General features: G+C 42.6%; 2 protein-coding genes across 11 annotated transcripts in view; one reads left to right on the top strand and one right to left on the bottom strand.

The window, feature by feature from the left end:
• The window catches only part of LOC121281156 (probable E3 ubiquitin-protein ligase HERC6), a 51,746-nt gene extending 38,924 nt beyond the window's left edge, over positions 1–12,822 (bottom strand). Inside the window, exons 1-6 of one of the 2 annotated variants that reach the window (XM_041193896.1) lie at positions 12,472–12,822; positions 7,778–7,937; positions 4,988–5,061; positions 4,439–4,660; positions 3,384–3,475; positions 1,220–1,347 (exon numbers count right to left, since the gene is read on the bottom strand). In XM_041193896.1, the coding sequence (XP_041049830.1) occupies positions 1,220–1,347; positions 3,384–3,475; positions 4,439–4,660; positions 4,988–5,061; positions 7,778–7,937; positions 12,472–12,688 (893 nt within the window). In that variant the 5' untranslated portion in view covers positions 12,689–12,822. The remainder of the gene's footprint in view (positions 1–1,219; positions 1,348–3,383; positions 3,476–4,438; positions 4,661–4,987; positions 5,062–7,777; positions 7,938–12,471) is intronic. The other variant, XM_041193889.1, reaches the window with a different exon arrangement.
• LOC121281084 (probable E3 ubiquitin-protein ligase HERC3) overlaps positions 12,133–20,177 on the top strand; it is an 89,994-nt gene continuing 81,949 nt past the window's right edge. For 5 of the 9 annotated variants that reach the window (XR_005943818.1, XR_005943819.1, XR_005943820.1 and 2 more), the window contains exon 1: positions 16,070–16,168. Coding sequence is in view for 4 of the 9 variants with exons in the window: in XM_041193765.1 (XP_041049699.1) it covers positions 16,146–16,168 (23 nt within the window). In the remaining 5 variants the exon portion in view is untranslated. Of the gene's footprint in view, positions 12,310–15,154; positions 15,273–15,370; positions 16,039–16,069; positions 16,169–19,721; positions 19,768–19,979; positions 20,109–20,177 lie in introns of those variants that run through there. The other 4 variants (XM_041193756.1, XM_041193748.1, XM_041193792.1 and 1 more) reach the window with 4 other exon arrangements.

Here is a 20,177-nt window from a genome sequence, read left to right as displayed (position 1 = left end):
TTTTGCTTCAACCACTCTGTGTTGCAGTGGGTGTTCACATTCTCATGCTCTCTGCATAAAGAATTTCCTCCTAAGTTTTGTTACTGTTGTGAGACAACCTTTTGGTAAAGCTGAGTTATTTAAAAATCTCAGAGCAAAACTTTAAACAACTGTCATAATCTATATTTTTAAGTGGTATGTTTGAGATGTAACTCTAAATTCAAGAATCAGACTGCCAGTTCTCCAGAGATTTTATATTAAACTTAATGAAACATTTTATTAATTTATACATGTTAAATACATGTTCATGGCTACCAATTACTACTACCATAACTTTTAACAAATTCCTAAACTAATCTCCATTAAGGCAACAGCAATCCATAGACATAACCAGACACCAGGCAAAGCATTTTCACATTATGAATTCAAAATGAGGTTCCTTTCACTTTGGTTCCTGTGGAGGCAGTTGTAGGTTGACAGCTACTTTGATCTTACATTGCCTCTGCCCCACATGCACAAAACTGTTCAAGTTATACCTAGCACAGCTCATTGAATGTAAATTCTCATTGTATCACCAACCTCTTCTAACAATAAAATCCCTTTCATAGTACCAATTTTATTAGCACCATAGACATATTGCTTGGTCTCTGCTAGCTAGGTGCCAGATTTCACTCGCCTTCTTGAATGCTCTATTCAAAAAAATGCAAATGCACTCTACCTCTCTTACATCTCAAAACTAGTACACATCAAAGCACCCAGACCAGCTGGCTTTAATCCAATTAAGACACACCCACAGACTAAATCTCTATTTTAAAAGAAAAATATTTTCCAATAATATTATATACATTAATAGCTTCATGACAGTTACTTACTATACATAAATATGGGATAAACTGCCCAAAGCTAACTCAGTGGAGTTGAGGATTATCAGGTCAGCCATGAGCTCATTGAATGGTGGAGCAAACTCGATGGGCCGAATGGCCTACTTCTGCTCCTACGTCTTTTGGTCTTACGGTCTTATAGTGGACAATATTCAGGAGAATGTTGCCTAGATCCCAGTGCTGGAGGCACAATACAGTAAATCCAAGTCAGCCAAGGAATTTTTAAAGAGTTATTTTTAAAACACTGTATTGCACAGCATTTTGAATGTGCTGTTCACCTCATGAGAGTGGGCTGGAAGTAAAGCCAGCTTTGAGGAGCGGAGCAGACTGGCTGTGCTTCAAGCTGCTGTGCCACTCACCTGCCACAGGCTATCTGTGAAACCTCGCCCTCAATCTGCTCCACCTTTTGGAAGGTGCTCACACTGGCTGTCGTGCTCAGTCCCAGTTGCCCGGCCCTTCCATCTCCACACGTGAACACTCTTCCATCCTGCAGCAAAGGGACAAAGCATTGGAATTACAGCTAGTCCATTCAGGCTAAAATGAGGAAGCTCTTCTTCACACAAAGGGAAGTGGAAATCTGGAATCTCCTTTCAACACCAGACGCCCACCCTTTGGGACATGATGAGCACGGGTTCTAAATGCGAGTTCTTTATCCCCTACATCGTTTTGGCCTTAAAAAAAATGTATACCATGCTCTGCATCTGCAAACATAGCAGTGTGTGTCCAGGAAGTGCATCGCACTCCACATTAGGATACTGCTCCTTTCACAGGGACTGGACTCAATGTTCTATCGCTCACAAAATTATATGGCCAGTGCCGCAGCACCGCACAACACTGGGCTTAAAGGCATCCCGCATCTGTTGCTATAACAACTGGACTTTTCCACTGCACAAATAAATAGTCAACAGCAATGCCTGTAAAGGCATTGGAGAAACAGCAGAAAAGATTCGTGAAAATGGATTCAGGGCTGAGGAATTTCAGTTATGAAGATAGATTGGAGAAATTGGGGCTGTTTCCATGGAGAAAAAAAGGCTGAGATGTGATTTGGTGGAGGTATTCTAAATCATGAAGGGTCTGCACACAGTAGATAGGGAGAAACTATTCCCACTTGTGAAAGGATCAAGAACGAGAGGGCACAGATTTAAAGTAATTGGCAAATGGAGCAAAAGCGATATGGGAAAAGGCTTTCACACAACGCGTAGTTAAGGCTGAGAGTGCACTGCTTGAGACTGTAGTGGAGGAAGGTTCAATCAAGCCATTTAAAAGGGAGTGCCTTTCTAGTTATTTAAAGAGGAAAGATGTGCAGGGTGATGAGCAGATGGCAGGAGAATGGCACTAAGTCCATTGCTCATTCGGAGAGCCGGTGGAGACACTGCGCTGTAACAATTCTGCGATTCTGAACAATATTTGCTTTTATGGTATGCATTTAAAATAGAAAAACATCCTTGATGGAAACCGGTGACAGCTCAGGGATAGAGTTGTTCTTTAACTTTAAACACAGAGAGTAAATATACTCCTTAGACCTTCATCAACGCACAGGAGTCTAAACATTTTATTATCCATTCAATATGCAATATGAAGCACAGTGAGGATTAACAGGTTAGATATTATAGACAAATGGCAAGAGAAGCAAGACAGGAGTTTTCCTCTTCAGTGACAATGGCGTGTTTAAGTGTGGCAGAGTGAGACTTTCAACAGCGCAACTGATCCAGACACCAACCTCAGCAAGTTTTCCTGATCAATGGTTGCCCCATGTGAGTGTTTGCACGTGTACTTATGAGTCCCCCTGTGGTCATGATTGGGAGCGCAGCAGAGGAAACGGTTCCTGCTGCATGACTCCAAGAAGCAACCAGCCTCTCCAACTATTGCCATCTGGCTGACTCCATGCTCAAAGGGACATGGAAACGACAATGTTGGAATATGTCTCCCTTCAGATAAAAAGTTCTACTGTGGCCATTTAACCTTTCCTGCCACCACATAACACTTTCTTCTTCCACACAACTGATACCAACACTGGACTACTATAGATGGAGGGGAATGGTAGTGTAGTGGTATGATCACTGGTGTTATAATCCAGTAGCCTAGGTTGATGCTCTGGGGACATCCTTGGTAGCTGGTAGAATTTGAGTTTGCTTAATAAACCTGAGCTTTTAAAGCATGTCTCAGTAATAGTGGCAATAGCAGCTGTTGTTAAGAACTCATCTGATTCAAAAGGAAATCCTCTGTCCTTACCTGGTCTGACCTACATGTGATTCCAGACCCACAGCAATGTGGTGGACTTTTAAGTGGTCTTGCAAGCTGCTCAGCTCAATGGGTAACAAGTGTTGGCTTTGCCAGTGATACCCACACTCATGAAAGGATAAAATGAAAACACTTGAGTTTAATTGAAGTACTTTCCTGACATATCAGTTTGCAACAACTGCCCCACTTTAATTTATCTCCTAAAATAAGTTGGTATTCACTTCACTTCGTAATATTGAACTTGTCAGCCACTATTGAGAAGTCAATTGGCCGAAAGAATACCTTTGTTAGTACAGCAGTGTGTCGACTTCCACAAGAGATGTATGTGACATTGAGCTTCTTCATTTGCTTCACATGGCATGGACTGACTTTACCTATTGAGAGAACAACCTGCTTTAATAGTGGAAATTTCTGCTTGGCATGTAGCATTTTTACCATCAGTAGGTGGTAAAACCTTAGTATTCTACAATCACAACACTTGTGCCACACCCTCCACCAAACAGAAGGGAAGTAAGGAGTTTAAGGACCATACTTTCGTGATAAATTTTTTTCACATTTTTTTCAATGCGATGATCACAATTTCCCTGGATAGTGGGGAGGGCAGGAAACCAGTTAATTATTACTCATTATCAGCAGGGTTCCTTTCACAATTCTGAAACAGCTGAACTGCCTCAACCGGTATCTATAGCGAATAATTCATTTGTCATGTCATGAAGTGTGCAGTAGTGAACTATAGTGGGAGGAGATGGCTTTTCATCAAATTTGTGAAGGTGATAATAGATGGAGCTAGAACAAAAATAAATAAAAATTAATTTATCAGGCATCCCGCTCTGTCCAGGAACTACATAGGAGCAACACATTGCAGTTATCCAGGCCCAGGATTGGGTGAAACTAGTAGTCTAAGTGCCCAGGCTAATTCTCTGGGGACACAGGGGCATCTCCCACCATGGCAGCTGTTGGAATTTAAATTCAATCAATTATTAAGAAAAAACTGGAATAAAAGTAATAGTGACCATAAAACCATTATTGATTGTTGTAAAAACCTATCTGGCCCTTTAGGAAAGGAAATCTTGCCTGGTCTGGCCTACACATCAATGTGGTTGACTCTTAACTGCCCTCAAAGGGCAATTAGGGATGGGCAACAAATGCTATATATCCATGAAAGGATATATAGGAAAAACCTTCTGGATTTCTATGAACTTTATTTCCTCTGCATGACCAAGGTTCATAGTGCCTGCCACCAGGGGACAAGATGCCCAATCCCATTCATCCTGCTCATATCTTATTTAGGCATCTGAATAACCTCGAGAGGAAAATACATGCCAACATGTCCTTACCCTCTGTGTTCTTGAGCCCCAGCTGTCCATGATTGTTTCTTCCCCAACTGAATACTGCCCCTGAGAAAGACAGGGCAAAGCTGTGCCTCCCCCCTGCAGCGATCTGAACCACTGGAATCCCAGTCATGGATATCACACGATTGGGTTGTAGCTGGCTGTCATCACCTTCACCAAGTCCTAGTTGCCCACAACTATTCTGTCCCCAGGAATAGATTGCACCATCTAAAGAGAATGAACAAATATTTTAATTAAAACAAAAACAGAATTATCTGGAAAAACTCAGCAGGTCTGGCAGCATCGGCGGAGAAGAAAAAAGTTGACATTTCGAGTCCTCATGACCCTTCGACAGAACTTGAGTTCGAGTCCAAGAAAGAGTTGAAATATAAGCTGGTTTAAGGTGTGTGTGTGGGGGGCGGAGAGAGAGAGAGAGAGAGGTGGAGTGGGGGTGTGGTTGTAGGGACAAACAAGCAGTGATAGAATATTTTAATTAGACAGTTTAACAATAGGCATGACATTGAAAGCTTCATTTAATAAGTAATAACGTGTTACCTTTAGAGAGAGCCAGTGAGTGGTAATGGCCGCATGTAACCTGCACTATCGGAACTTTGGATAGCTTAACCCTCCTGCAAGTGAAATAAAAGTATTTTTTCAACTCTCCCATCAAAGTATATGAAGGATGTACGATAGATGACATTGTTATGGGGCCAGTCTTGGTGCCATAATCAGTTTCCTTTCTATCGAGCACACTTCCCACTGTTGCCATTCATGAAGGTTAGTGCACAAAGGAGTGGGATGCCAAGGAGCACGCCACCAACAATCTCTGCCGGTAGTTTCAACACTTTACAAGCTTCTCACCCTGTGAGAAACCCACAGTAATATATTGTTATTCCAATTCTGACTACTTAATAACACTAAATTGAGGCTTGTTAATGGTTAACATCCATTTCCATCGGCACCCCAGGCTTCCATAGGAATGTAGGAATTGTGAGAAAGGAAAAGAACAAGGATCCATTAAGTTTGCCATCTACCATCCTGGTAGTCATATGATACAATGATAAGTTGTTGACTAATCATGCCAATTACTCTCTATCAATTAGTCTACAACAGACTCAGACATGAGGTGAGGAAAACCCCAACGTTGGAAAGCTTTGGAAACCATAGGCACAAAGTCACCTGTTCCTCCAAAGCAGATTATACTTGTCACCTATCATGCCTCTAATTGTTCATATGTTGTAAATATGTGTTGCCTTCTGACAGAAATCTATCTAATTTGCATTTGAATGAATTAATTCAAATTTGCCATCTGCCTAGGCAGTCTGTTCCATCAACTGACCACTCACTCACTGAAATGGACTTGATTTTAACTCTGTGTATGTGGGTTTTGGGTGAGCTGAAATTGGGCCCGGATTAATTCTGAATTTACAGCAAGTAATTAAGGCTGCAAATGGAATGTTGACCTTTTTTGCAAGGAGGTTGGATTATAAAAGTAGGGACATCTTGATGCAACTGTACTGGGCATTGGTGAGACCACACCTATAACTACTGTGTACATTTTAGCTTCCTAATTTAAAGGAGGATATAGTTGTATTGGAAGTAGTCCAGAGTAGGTTCGCTAGGCTAATTCCTGGAGTGAAGGCATTGCCTTATGAGGGAAGGCTGGGCAGTTGGGCCAATACTCATTGGAGTTTAGAAGAAAAAGAGGTGATCTTGAAAAATATAAGATTCAGAGGAGCTCAGCGGGGTAGATGCTGAGAGGATGTTTCCCCTTGTGGGGGAGTTTAGAACTAGGAGGCACCGTTTAAAAATAAGGGGTCTCCCATTTAAGACAGAGAATGAGGAGGAATTTCTTCTCCCAAAGGGCTGTTAGTCTTTGGAATTCTCTCCCCCAGAGAGTAGTAGAGGCAGGGTCATTGAATATATTCAAGGTTGAGGTGGATAAGTTTTTGATCGACAAAGGTTTGTCGGGGGCAGGCAAGGAAGTGGAATTAAGGCATGATCTTATTGAATGGCGGAGCAGGCTTATGGTCGAATGGCCTACTCCTGCTCCTATTTTTTATGACCTTATGACCTCATGGTCGCGTACAAATGCAGGCCATGCCTTCTGGTTCTGTTGCTTTGGACAATTGAAGCCTTCTAACCTGATCTGAAAATGTTTGTGTCTCTGAGACAGATCCTGGTGAGCTTCACAGCTTCCCCACAGGAGACAGAGCTGGAATGAAAACTTCATAGCACACCACAGCCACTTGCACCAGGCCCACTTTGGACTGTATGTTTGAATTAAAAAGCAACTCGGTGTCTGTGATGGAGGGAAGGACTTAGCCCAGCCTACGCCTGTTCCTGAGAGATAATCTGCACGGACAGTCTTTAGACAGGGCCACCCTTCCTGTAGCAGCCAAGTTAATTACGCCTCACAATTTCAATGCCATGAATAGTTTCCACGCTGTCAGGAGGGACCCTCTGTTTGGTCTATGGATATTTTAAGTAACCAACTGTGCCATCAGGTTTGGCATGAATAGCATGTCAGGACCCAAAGTCAGCAGGGATCCAATCAACTTGCACATTTCTCTAAGGTTCAGGGAATAGTTTATTGCAGCATTCAGCCATTACAACCAAAATGGACATAAATCAAAAATATCTTTGCTTTGTTAAACTTCAGAGATTAGGATTAATTGTTTGAGGAGCAATAAGAGCAAAGCAAGGTAGTGAGTTTGAGAGGTTTAAGGGAGGTGCTAAGGGCCTCAGCAGCTAAGGGCAGTCATCAATGCTGGGCCGCTTTAAATTGGGAATATGCAAACGGCCAAAATTGATGGGGCAGAGATATCCCAGAACAGGAGGAGGTTATAGAGATGTGGGGATGGGCCGGGGGGGGGGGGAATGGGGGAGGTTGAGGGGGAGGGGGGATGGGGGTGTGTGTTACTGGTGCATGGGGAGGTGGGGAGGCCATTTACTGAGTTTAAATCAGAGATGAGGATTCATCCAGTCCCACTCCAATGTTACCAAGCTTTTCTAAGAGGAAGAATAACTGTCTGCCTGGACATATGGAAATTATACCACATACTGGTAATATGAGTATTACTATTAATTGCAAAAGCGTGTGCAGTTGATATGTTATATCCACATTAACGCTCGAATTGGTGTGATAATAACTAGCCACTTTTATTTAGAGAATATTCCGTCATTCTGACGCTCCAGAATATTCCATCATTCTGTCAAAGAGTAGCCAAAGTAACGTTTGGAATGCAATTGCTACATGTTTACTCAATTCAGGAGGCCATCTGGTGTTCAGTTAACAACATACAAGCACCATAATTATCAGATAGTGGATACATTTCTTCGTACCTTGGACAAGAAACAATGCTACAGCATTTCCCATTGCCTAGCTGTCCATAAGTTCCAGCTCCCCAGCTAAAGATAGATCCATTTTCACAAAGGGCCAAGGTATGTTGCTTGCCACAGGCTACATGGACAACATTCTCTGTATTTAGAGCCATTACCTGTTCTGTAAAATAAAAGAGCTTATGTTTGTGATGTGCATATATTATTCATCATAAAAATTACATTGATCAAGGGATGGCCAATAAACAATGTAAACAAATGAAAAAAGTTTATTACTAGATCCTTTCTGATACCATTTCATTTGATTCCAAAATTGCTGGTTATGGTATAGTTAAAAATTCCAAACGTGCCTACAATCCTCTCAGCGTTATAGGCATATTTATATCCAGAAGTTGAGATGAAACATTCCCCTGCGTACTTTCATATAATCATTAGGCCATCTCTGCAGTTGAGTTTAAGTGGGGAAGATTAGAGATTTAACAGTTCTAACATGGCATCCAATAGCTTCTGGATAAAAAGTGAAACACACTAATTCTGAAAATATCTCACTTTGCCTTGGTGTACAGAGCAGTATATCGTAAACCTTTTCCAGTTTAGGATGCGATATTGCAATGGTGGTTTCTTATATTGTATTAATGTGAAGGGAGATGTGGGAATGTCTCCAAGTAGTTAGTGTATCTCCCGGACACCCTAGTTTTTTGTTGCTGTTTTGATGAGGGCGGCCCAGCCACTAATGTAGCCCCAAAGTGGTGTCCAACAAGGCAGTTTGGCTGCTTATCCATTATTCTCAATTTGCTGACTGAACGAATTCTCACCCTTAGATGTACCACTGCGGAGAACATCCAATCTGGAGCTAGTTGCTTCTCCATAATGCAAAGGGGAAAATCGGAGAAAAGAATCATATCATGCAATCTACATTCTAAAAACCTTATCTTAGAGCCAATAAGCCTCAAAGCAATCAGTCCTCAACATTTCCTTGCCCCAGCAGCAGCACAGTTTCAAACATCACAAGAAAGATCCAGGAGAAGATTATCTTTCAACCCATTAAAATAAAAATCATCCTTGGAATATGGGCTTTTCTGGCAAGACAAGAAACAACCAAATCCCATTTAGTTCACCTCCTGCCATCCCATAGTTGAAAGATATAATGATGACAATGAAGATGTTGATGAATCTCTATCAGATAGTCTACATCAGATCCTGAAATGATGTGAAGTAAATACTCAGTGATAGATAGCTGTGGGCACCATAGGTCCAAAGTCACCTGTCCTGTATGTAAAAAGGTACGTAAAAAGGAAAAGGTCAGTAAACACACATGTGAGCCCATTCCAGGCAGGGACAGGGGGATTTATGATGGGGAATAAGGAAATGGCAGAGAAACTTAACAAATACTTTGTGTCTGACTTAATGGAGGAAAATACGAAAAACCTTCCTGAAATATCAGAGAGCTGAGGGACATGTGGGATTGAGAATCTGAAAGAAATTAATATTAGTAAAAAAAAGTAGTGTAAGAGAAATTAATAGGACTGAAAGTTGATAAATCCCCTGGACCTGATGATCTATATTCCAGAGTGTTGAAAGAGGTGGCTGTAGAGATACTGTATACATTGATGATTATCTTTCAAACTTCTATAGATTCTGGAATGGCACCTGCAGATTGGAAGGTAGCAAATATGACCACACTATTTAAGAAGGGAGGGAGGGATAAAACAAGGAACTACAGGCTTGTTAGCCTGACATCAAAGGAAGGGAAAACGTTAGAATCCATTCTAAAGAATGTGATAACTGGGTATTTAGAAAATAATGGCGAGATTGGGCAGAGTCAACTTGAAATTGTGGAAAGGAAATCACGTTTGATAAACCTGTTGGTGTTTTTTGAGGATGTTACTAACAAAACTGATAAGGGAGAACCAGTGGAGGTGTTGTATTTGGATTTTCAGAAGGCTTTCGATAAGGCCCCACTCAGGAGGTTAATAAGCAAATTAGAGTTTATTGGATTGGGGGAAGTATCCTTGCATTGATTGAGGATTGATTAATGGACAGAAAACAGAGTAAGTGTAAATGGTCATTCTCAGGCTCACAGGCTGTGACTAGTGAGGTACTGCAAGGCTTAGGCTTGGGCTCAGCTAGTCACAATCCATATTCATGATTTGGGTGTGGGGACCAAATGTAATATTTCCAAGTTTGCTGATGTCACAAAACTGGGTGGGAATGTGAGTTGTGAGGAGGATGCAAAAAGGCTCCAAGGAGATTTAGACAGACTAAGTGAGTGGGCAGAACATGGCAGGCAGAATATAATGCAGAAAAATGTTATCCACTTTGGTAGGAAAAACAGAAATGCAGAGTATTTCTTCAGGGGAGAGACTGGGAAGTGTTGATGTTCAAAGAGACCTGGGTGTTCTTGTTCATAACTCACAGAAAGCTAATATGTAGGTGCAACAAGCAATTAGGAAGGCAAATGGTATGTTAGCCTTTATTGCAAGGGGATTTGAGTACAGGAATAAAGAAGTCTTGCTGCAATTGTATAGAGTCTTGATGAGACCTTCAACTGGAGTATTGTGTGCAATTTTGGTCTTCTTACCTAAGAAAGGATATACTGGTCATAGAGGGAGTGCAATGAAGGTTCATTGGACTTTTTCTAGAAATGGCAGAATTATCCTTTGAGGAAAGTTCAAGGAGACTGGGCCTGTATTCTATAGAGTTTAGAAGAATGAGAGGCGACCTCATTGAAGGGTACAAAAATTCCTACAGGGCTCGACAGGGTAGACACAGGAAGGATGTTTCCCCTGGTTGAGGGTCTAGAACCAGGGGACACAATCTCAGAATAAGAGGTAGGCCGTTTAGGACTGAGATAAGGAGGAATTCCTTCAGTCAGAGGGTGGTAAATCTTTGGAATTCTCTATCCCAGAGGGCCTTGTTCAAAGCTGGGTTGATAGATTTCTAGATCGCAATGACATTAGGGCTATGGGGATAGTGTGGGAAGATGGTATTGAGGTGGAAGATCAGCCATGATCTAGTTTAATAATGGAACAGGCTCAAGGGGCAGAATAGCCTCCTCCTGCTTATATGTTCCAATGTCCTGGTCAAGCATGCTACATCTACCACACATCATAGCCCTCAATCGCCTGTCACTATAACACACCTACACATACAACTTACAGTTCCCAACAATTAGGTATACTGAAAGTGCAGGACTGGAAATTAACTCATAAATTAGAGGTCGGTCCCAAAAACGAATGCCCCCTCAATCATGTACGCTCTCAGATACCTGTCCAATTCCCTCTTAAATATTCCCATCTTATCTGCTTTCATTGCCTCTCTGGGCAATGTCATTACTCTCCGTGTGCAATAGTTAATTCTACATAAAGAAGTAATTAAATAAAGTTGAAGGCTTTTTGACAAATTGATTTTTATAGCAAACCCTATTAGCGATGTTCAATCTTTACATGGCAAAATTGTTCCTGCAAGTGTACATTTCACCTTAGGATACGTTAACCTTAGAGGGAATGCAGCATCCCGTTTACTAGAATAATACCTGGACTCCAAAGGGTAAATTATGAGAGATTACACAATGAGGGCTGTGTTCCCTGGAATTTAAAATGTTAAGAGGTAATTTGATCAAAGTTTTCAAAATGTTAGGGGTTACAGATAGGAATGAAAGAGAAAAACTATTTCTACTGGACAGGGAGTCTAGTAGGGACATACTGGGGGACATAATCTAATAAGCAGAGCCAGGCCTTTCATGAAACACTTCCACCATAAAGGCTGTAGAAGTTAGGAACATTCTTCTGCAAATGACAATTGATGCTCGATCAATTGTTAATTTTAAATCCGAGATTGATAGATCTGTTAGCCCAAAGGTATTAAGGGATATGGGGCAATATATGAAGTTAGGTCGCAGATCAGCCAGGAGCTCACTGAATGGTGGAACAGGCTCGACGGGCTGAATGGCCCCTGATCCAATGTTTCCAGGTGACGAGGTTCGATGCTTCTGACGTGCGCTCCAGTTATTCCAGGAGGAGATGCACCCGCTCTGACTGAAGTCTAAATTCATCAACTTTCAAAACCCGAAGAGCGCGATATAGAATTTGAAATGTAATAGTTATAAAAAAAACAACGGAAAGACAAGAGTTTTCATCCCGGAGAAGAGAGGGTCGCAGGTAAAGTGACAATAACTGTGGTGATATCGCTACCACTTCCCGCTGTAACAGCTGATATTGTTTCTTTGGCCTGTGACATTTTAGCATTGATGTTGTAAATCGAAACTGCTGATAAGTCATGAACAGAGCACCGGAGATGGAAAACGAAACTGTTCAAATGGGAATAGAAACCACTCCTGGTGACTGCTCAGGATGACAATGTAACAGGTTCGAGAAAGGGCCCCTTGTCTGTCAAATGGGCGCATTAAATTGCCATTTGGTCCATAATGAGAATTTAATCGTTAACTTTGCGCACTAGAGTGGGGAATACGCCTCATGGGGGTTACAGGATCAGGAGGGGATAAAGACAGTTGGAATTAGGAAAAAGAAACGCAGGTATGTTGCTAATTTACGGGTTAAAGTGTCCATTTGGGGTTGAAAGTCTATTACAATCTCAGGAGTTCGCTGATAATCTTTTAAATCTTTTAAATAGGAGTTCGCTGATGGTGCAGTGGTTCACTCGTGTCCTTTTACACCCAGCTCAGCTTGATTCCTTACCGAAAGGAGATTCGCTCTTTTTCCTCCCAAGTTGTCCTTTGTCGTTCTCGCCGCAGGTAAACACGGTGCCATCGGCCAGGAGAAACACCGAGTGCCTTTCTCCACAACATACTTCTTTCACCGTCCGGTTCCGCAAGCGTTCGATTTCTTGAGGTTGGGAGGTGTCTGGGCCCTTTAATTCCACCTGGGTGGACACTCCGTCACCCCAGCAAAACATCTCAACAGTCCGGAGCGCTCAGCGAGTCTCCTCTGACTTGCTCACTCTGTCTGTGCCCCTGGAGGACACGATTTCAATACAGGAACCACACTCACTTGGCAAATGTACAACGCAGACTGCACCTCAGACCAATCAGCCACTCGCCATCCATGATGCACCTTTCCTATTGGCTGGGGGAGGAAAGAAATATTCCTCAGTCCCCCTATGGTATCAGCAATTAGTTTTGGAAGGCTCTGATGAAAGCTTCTGGACCTGAAACGTTAACTCTCTTTTGCTCTCTCCACAGATGCTGCCAGACCTTTTGAGTATTTCCAGCACTTTCGGTTTTTATCTCACAGAAATCATTACGCATTTCACGGTGACATATATATATATATATATATAAAACCAGGAAGACTTGCCTTTACATAACTCTTTGTCAAAGCCGCCAGACATCTCAAAGCACTTCACAGCCAGTGAAGATTATTTGAAATGTAGTAACCGTTGTGATGCAGGGAAGGGGTAGCCAATTTGCACACAGCAAGCTCCCACACACAGCAACATGATAATGATCTGATAATCTGTTTTTTGTGATGTTGATTAAGGGATATCTATTGACCAGGACACCGGGGATAACTCTTTGAAGTAGTGCCATGGGATCTTTTACATCCACTCGAGGGAGCAGGCAGCATCGTGGTTTAACCCCTCATCTAAAAGACTCTTACCGTGCAGCACTCCCTCTGTACTGCACTGGAGTGGCAGCCTTGATTTTTGTGCTCAAGTTCTGGCCACAGCATCGGTTTTTAAGTATGTGGATTGAGGGATAAATATTGACAGGACACCAGGAAAACTTCCCTACTCTTCTTTGAGAACGATCCCAGGAATGAAAGGCTTAACATATGAAGAACGTTTGAGGACTCTGGGTCTATACTCGATGGAGTTTAGAAGGATGAAGGGAGATCTGATTGAAACTTACAGAATACTGAAAGGCCTGGATAGAGTGGACGTGGGGAAGATGTTTCCATTAGTAGGAGAGACTAGGACCCGAGGGCACAGCCTCAGAGTTAGGGAACACCTTTTAGAACAGAGATGAGGAGAAACTTCTTTAGCCAGAGAGTGGCTAATCTATGGAATTCATTGCCACAGAAGGCTGTGGAGGCCAGGTCATTGAGTGTATTTAAGAGCGAGATAGATAGGTTCTTGATTGGTAAGGGGATCAAAGGTTATGGGGAGAAGGTGGGAGAATGGGGTTGAGAAACTTATCAGCCATGATTGAATGGTGGAGCAGACTCGATGGGCCGAATGGCCTAATTTCTGCTCCTATGTCTTATGGTCTTATGGACACCCCCTTGGCATCTTTTACAGCCACCTGAGAGGGAAGAAGTGGCCTCGGTTTAATGTCTGTTTTGAAAGATGTACTTCTTCACAGTATAGCACCTTCTTCCTCCAGCACTGTGACAAAGAGCTGAACGCCATAATGTATTTAACCTTGAATGAGGTTTGATGATTTGGAGGGGATGTTCTTAAGTGAAATCTGAGCGCAAAAGCATTGCAATCAAAAAGTCAACATGACAAGAAACATTGGAGTGCTAACGAGGGAGTGCTGCATTTTTGGAGTAGCCAACTTTTGGCTGTGATATTAAATTGAGGCTCTGTCTGCTATCCCAGCTGGATGTTAAAGATTCTGAGGGACATGGATCGGGTAGATAGAAAGAAACTTTTCCCCTTAGTGGAGGAGTCAATAACCAGGGGGAACTGTTGAAGGGTCATGAGGACTCGAAACGTCATCTGTACTCTTCTCCACCGATGCTGCCAGACCTGCTGAGTTTTTCCAGGTATTTCTGTTTCCGTTTTTGTTTTGGATTTCCAGGATCCACAGTTTTTTGTTTTGATCTCGGCATAGATTTAAGGTAAGGGGCAAGAGGTTTAGAGGGAATTTGAGATAAGTTTTTCACCCAGAGTGTGGGGGGTATCTGGAATCACTGCCTGAAAGGGTGATAGAGGCGGGAACCCTCACAACATGTAAGAAGTATTTAGATAAAACTTGAAATACCATAGCATACAAGGCTACGGGCCAAGTGCTGGAAAATGGGATTAGAGTAGATAGGGGCTTGATGATCAGCATGGACACGATTGGCTGAAGGGCTTCTTTCTGTGCTGTAAAACTCTATGACACTATATGGCTGCCATATTTGCTCCCTCTCAATAGTGACTGCGCTTCAAAAATACCTCATTGGCTGTAAAGTACTCTGGGATGTCCTGAGGCCATGAAAGGTCTATGTCAAGGCAAGTTTTTCTTTTTCTTTTAAGTATCTACTGCTTTCTTGAGAAAAGGGCCTTCTGCCCTTGATTCACTCAGTTACAATAGGAGCAATTTGCTATTACTACATGCAGATTCACAGCCCACTGTGGCCTCCAAGACACCCAAAATTGTCGTCACTGCATCTGAACTAAAAACAGAAAATGCCAGAAAAACTCAGCAGGTCTGGCAACATCTGTGGAGACAGAAACAGAGTTAATGTTTCAAGTCCAATACAGCTCTTCTCTGGAACTGACCAACACATCAGCTTTGCTCTGCAGCCCTCCGATGTCTGTGGCATCTCAAGTATGAATTTTGTCTTTTTCCACCTTCAGTTATCTAACCTCATACATTTTATTTCTCATTAAAGCCCAAGTTTAATCTCTTTCTGATTCTTCCTGTAGGATTGACATCCCTTCCAACTGTGAAATTTACGGAACATAATTTCAAACCCTTGGACATGTTTTGACCTCATGATTGGAATTGTAAATTTCAAAAATATAAGTTGCAGTCATCAGTACAGGGCTGGGCAGAAAGTGGTTAATTCGGACATTTAGTGAAAACACAGTGACTCATCAAAAGGGTTTGGACACTGACTAACGCAATCAAGAAGTCAGATTACCTCATACAATGGCACCAAGTACATATCATCAATACAATACACTCAAGGAATTATTCAACCATCACAGACGATAGTACTGGAATAAGGTCATTCAAATCCTCATTAACTTTGGAGCCAGGTGCTGTTTCTGTGCTGTTACTGTGCCACCTCAAACAGCAGGGGAATTGCTCATGCAATGAGAACTGATAATATTCGCCTGGATACATCTTCCATGGAAAACCCTGTCTTGTTTCAACCAGCAGAAGCTGATGACATTTGCCTGGACTTTGCGTGGAATCAACTAAATGGGCTTTGGAACAACAGGAAATATGTTTTGACAAGTCTGAGTTAAATTATTATAAAAGCAGAGCAGATCTGAGCATCTGGGCTGCAGTTGGAAGAAGGGTTGAGTTTGGTCACCTTGACTCAGACCTACAGTCAATACCAGATGAACCAACCTTGTTGGGGATTGTAAGTGTTTTCAGCCATATCTTGTTATATTGGCCTGGCGGGTTTGGGCTGCAGCCGGGAGATGGTTGAGTTTGGTCACCTTGGCTCAGGCCTACAGTCAACACCAGATGGACCGGCCGTGTTGGAGTTTGTAAGTGTTTTCAGCTATATTGTGGTAATACTGGCCTGAAGGTTTTGGGCTGTAGTTGGAAGAAGGGTCCAGTTTGGTCACCTTGACTCAGGCCTACAGTCAACACCGGAAAGACCAGCTGTGTTGGGAATTGTAAGTTTCAGCTAAATCGTAGTGATATTGATCTGAGGGTTTTGTGAAGATTTGAGGCGAAAACTTGGTGTGTTTTGCCGGTAACTTGTAACTTGTTTTAGCCATATCTTGGTGATATTGATCTGAGGGTTTTTTTTAAATTAAGGTTTCAGGACAGGATGTGGCGTTTTGCCTGTGTTTTTGTAAGTTTTAACTGAGTCATGATGACTTTGTGTCAAGTATTGGGAATAGGTTTTTTTAAATTTTGGGCTTTGTGCTGTGAGTTTGTGGGTGATTCAATTGTGAATTATCAGAAGAACTTGTCTCACTGGTCATTCTACTTAAGCCATATACACTTGTGCATCTGGTGTCACGAACTTGAGTGTGGAGAGGGTCTCTGAGGGAAAAGGGAAACCCTTCCATTCCTTCCACCTTGCACTCCAAATTCTGATTCTTAGAACATGTTTGTCCTAAGAATGACCTAATAGAGGTCTTTAAAATTATGAAAGGCTTTGATAGAGTAAATACAGAGAGAATGTTACAGAGAGAATGTGGAGAAGAACATTACTAGAGGCCATCAATATAACATAGTCACCAAGAAATCCAATAGGGAATTCAGAAGAAAGTTCTTTGCCAAAGAATAATGAAAATGAGGAAGCCTCTATCGCTGGGAGTGGTTGAAGTGAATAGTATAGATGCACTAAGGGGAAACTAGACAAGCACATGATGGGGAAGGGAATAGATGGTTACGATGGTAGATTTGGATGAGAAAAGATGGGAGGAGGCTTGAGTGGAGCATAAACACCAGTATGGACTGGTTGGGCCGAAAGACCTGTTTCTGTGTCACATATGCTATGTAATTGTATGTACTCATTTTGACATCTCTCCTTAGCCCTATTGATTCCATTGACTTTAATGATCTGTTGCTGATGTTATCTGATTTTTCATCTCACTAAAATCATCTGCTGTTCTCAATTTTCTTACCCTGATCACTATACAACTTTTCAATACTTTGTCAAATAAAACTAAATTTATAAATTCCAATTCAACTTCTCCTGAAATCGCTGTTTTCAGGAACTTCATGGCTCCACTTCTTCAAGATCAAGGCAACCCTAGCGCCGAGCTCTTTGCTAGTCTTGATCTTGTACAATTTGCCAATCAGCGTACCCTCATCTCTGGGCAGCTTGGTAATTTAGTGACCTCCTAGATCTTTTCATCACCTCCTACCCTAGTGCTTTACATTTGTATTTGTTCTAAGGATGAGATTTTCAATTTAATGTGTTGGGGGACAGGGTTAGTGTGGATGTGGCTGACAGTGAGCGGGATTTTAAGAATGACTAGATATATACAGCAATGTCTTGGAGTTTCTGATGGATAGAGAATAAGAGGCCAGCAACGAGAGTATACTGGTATGCTCAAGCTCATGGAGTCATACATTAGAGTTTTAGTGATAAAAAGGTTAGTTAGGAGCAGAGGTGAGCAATTATTGTAGAGTTGGAAATAAGCTGCCATTGTATTGGTGAACATATAGGGTTCTGAAACTTAGCTTAGGGTCAAACAGGCTGCCATGATTGTGAACAAACTGGTGTAATTTGAGACAATGGTTACAAAGGGAGATCGAGTCAGTTGTACACTGAAGTTTGTACTAGGGACCAAAGAAGGCAGCTTCAGTCATTCCAGAGTTGAGATGAGTAGAATTGCGTACGTAACATGAATGACTAATTCTATTGCACCAATTTAATCTTCTATCAGTTAATGGGAATATGTTTGAATTTGCAAATTTTGATCATTAGGACATTTTTTGGAGTTGCTTATTGTGGTAAAGAATCTTTGGACACACAATAACATTGTAGTTTCCTCTCACCATCCCTTTGCCATCTGATTTTTCTGAGGTTTAGTGGGGCAATCCAGCCTGACTAATAATTACCAAGGGTCAACATATTAGCAAGCAGAAACTGAGCCTCTTGACCCCCTTATAAGTAAATATATCTTTGGAGACATGGATTCTTGGGGTTGGGATATCTTTATGATTGCCTTAGGTTTATCTGGAGTCAAAATAAGGTGCATCACCCTCATGGTTGACTGGCAGAGATGCCAATAGTGGATATGTCTTAGGTATACGATTTTCAAGCTGTTGTCAACTGGCCAAGGTACTCACATGCACCAAAAATATACACATGGCCAGAAGTGGAAAACTATGCCCACCAATTGGGCTGAAGAACTCACAAAGTGAAACGTGCGAACATGCTAATCAGGAGCTGAAGTAAGCCATTCAGATCCTCGAGCTTGCTCCACCACTCAATAAGATCATAGCTGATCTGATTGTGGAAATTCCACATTCCGCCTACCCCGATAACCTTTGACTCCCTTGTTAGCCAAGAATCTATCATCCTCTGCCTGAAAGATATTCATTGACCCTGCCTCCACTGCTCTCTGGGGAAGGCAGTTTCAAAGTCTCACAACCCTCTGAGAGAAAAAAATTATTCTCACCTGTCTTAAATGGGAGACTCCTTATTTTTAAACTGTCTCCCCTGTTCTAGTCTCTCCCACAAGGGGAAACATCTTTTCAGCACCTATCCTGTCAAGTCCCTTCTATTTTATATGTTTCATAAAAATCACCTCTCAGTCTTCAACTCCAAGACTGTCCAACCTTTCCTCTTAAGATAACCCCCCAATCCCAGGTATCAGTCAAGTGAACCTTCTCTGAACTGCTTCAAGTGCATTTATATCTTTTTTAAATAAGGAAACCAAAATTGTACACATCCTCTTCTCCTTGCCTCTCTCTCAATTTCTCTGTTCTTCTCACCTTTCTCTGTTTTCCTCTATTTCTTTGCTCCCAGACTCCTAGTTCTTACTAGCAGATCCTGAAAAAATGCACAGGTTTGTCACCCCAGTGCTTCATGAAAATGTGTGCATGTGCCTTTAAGACAATGCATTGTTCCTGCTCCCTGAAAGTCGGTTTGTACCCCTTTATAACACACTGATTTGCTCCTGTTCCATGAAGAGGAGGTGTGTGTGCCCCTTTAAGACACTGTATTACTTCTGCTCCCTGAAGGAGGGTGCCTGCCCCTTTAAGATATTGCGTTGCTCCTGCTCCGTGAAGGTGGGTGCGTGTCCCTTTAATACATTGTACTGCTCCGTGAAGGTGGGTGCGTGTCCCTTTAATACATTGTACTGCTCCGTGAAGGTGGGTGCGTGTCCCTTTAATACATTGTACTGCTCCGTGAAGGTGGGTGCGTGTCCCTTTAATACATTGTACTGCTCCGTGAAGGTGGGTGCGTGTCCCTTTAATACATTGCACAGCTCCTGCTCCTCGGGTGCCTGCCCCTTTAAGATATAGCACCGTTCCTGCTGCCTGAGGATGGGTGCCTGCCCCTTTAAGCCAATCTGCTTTTGCCCGGCACGTCGACACTTCCATCCGCCTTTGCCTGGGGTGCGGGGAGCGGCCTTTGCGATTGGTGGATCCGCCTGTCCATCACATCACGGTGGTTGGTTGTTTTTTTTTTGATTTTGGGGGGTGGGGGTGGGTGGTGGTGGTGGAGAGCTTGGCGACCAACCTGGAAGCGAAAAGCGGTCGGGTCCGGGGAGGAGGGTGATTGACAGGTCCGAGCTGTCAGTCAGCCGGGAAGCGGGGCTCGGTGCGGTAACAAAGGCGGCGAGCCCCCCCCCCCCCCTTCCCCCCCCCCCCCCCCCCAAAAAAACACCCCCTCGCTGGAAGCTGCCGATCCAGGTCCCAGCTGGGGCTGGGCAGTCAGCCCGAGTCAGTGCCAGCATTTCCTCTCCGCATCTCCACTGCTACTAGATACCCATCCAAAAGAGCAACATTCAGGTAACTTTGTAACCCCCACGTAGCTGAGACGCTCAGCCTTGGAGGGGCTCTTTGCTGTCAAGGGATTTC

The sequence above is a fragment of the Carcharodon carcharias genome, chromosome 1, assembly GCF_017639515.1.
Source record: "Carcharodon carcharias isolate sCarCar2 chromosome 1, sCarCar2.pri, whole genome shotgun sequence".
NCBI lineage: Eukaryota > Metazoa > Chordata > Chondrichthyes > Lamniformes > Lamnidae > Carcharodon > Carcharodon carcharias.
This window is presented reverse-complemented; position numbering and strand designations above follow the sequence as displayed.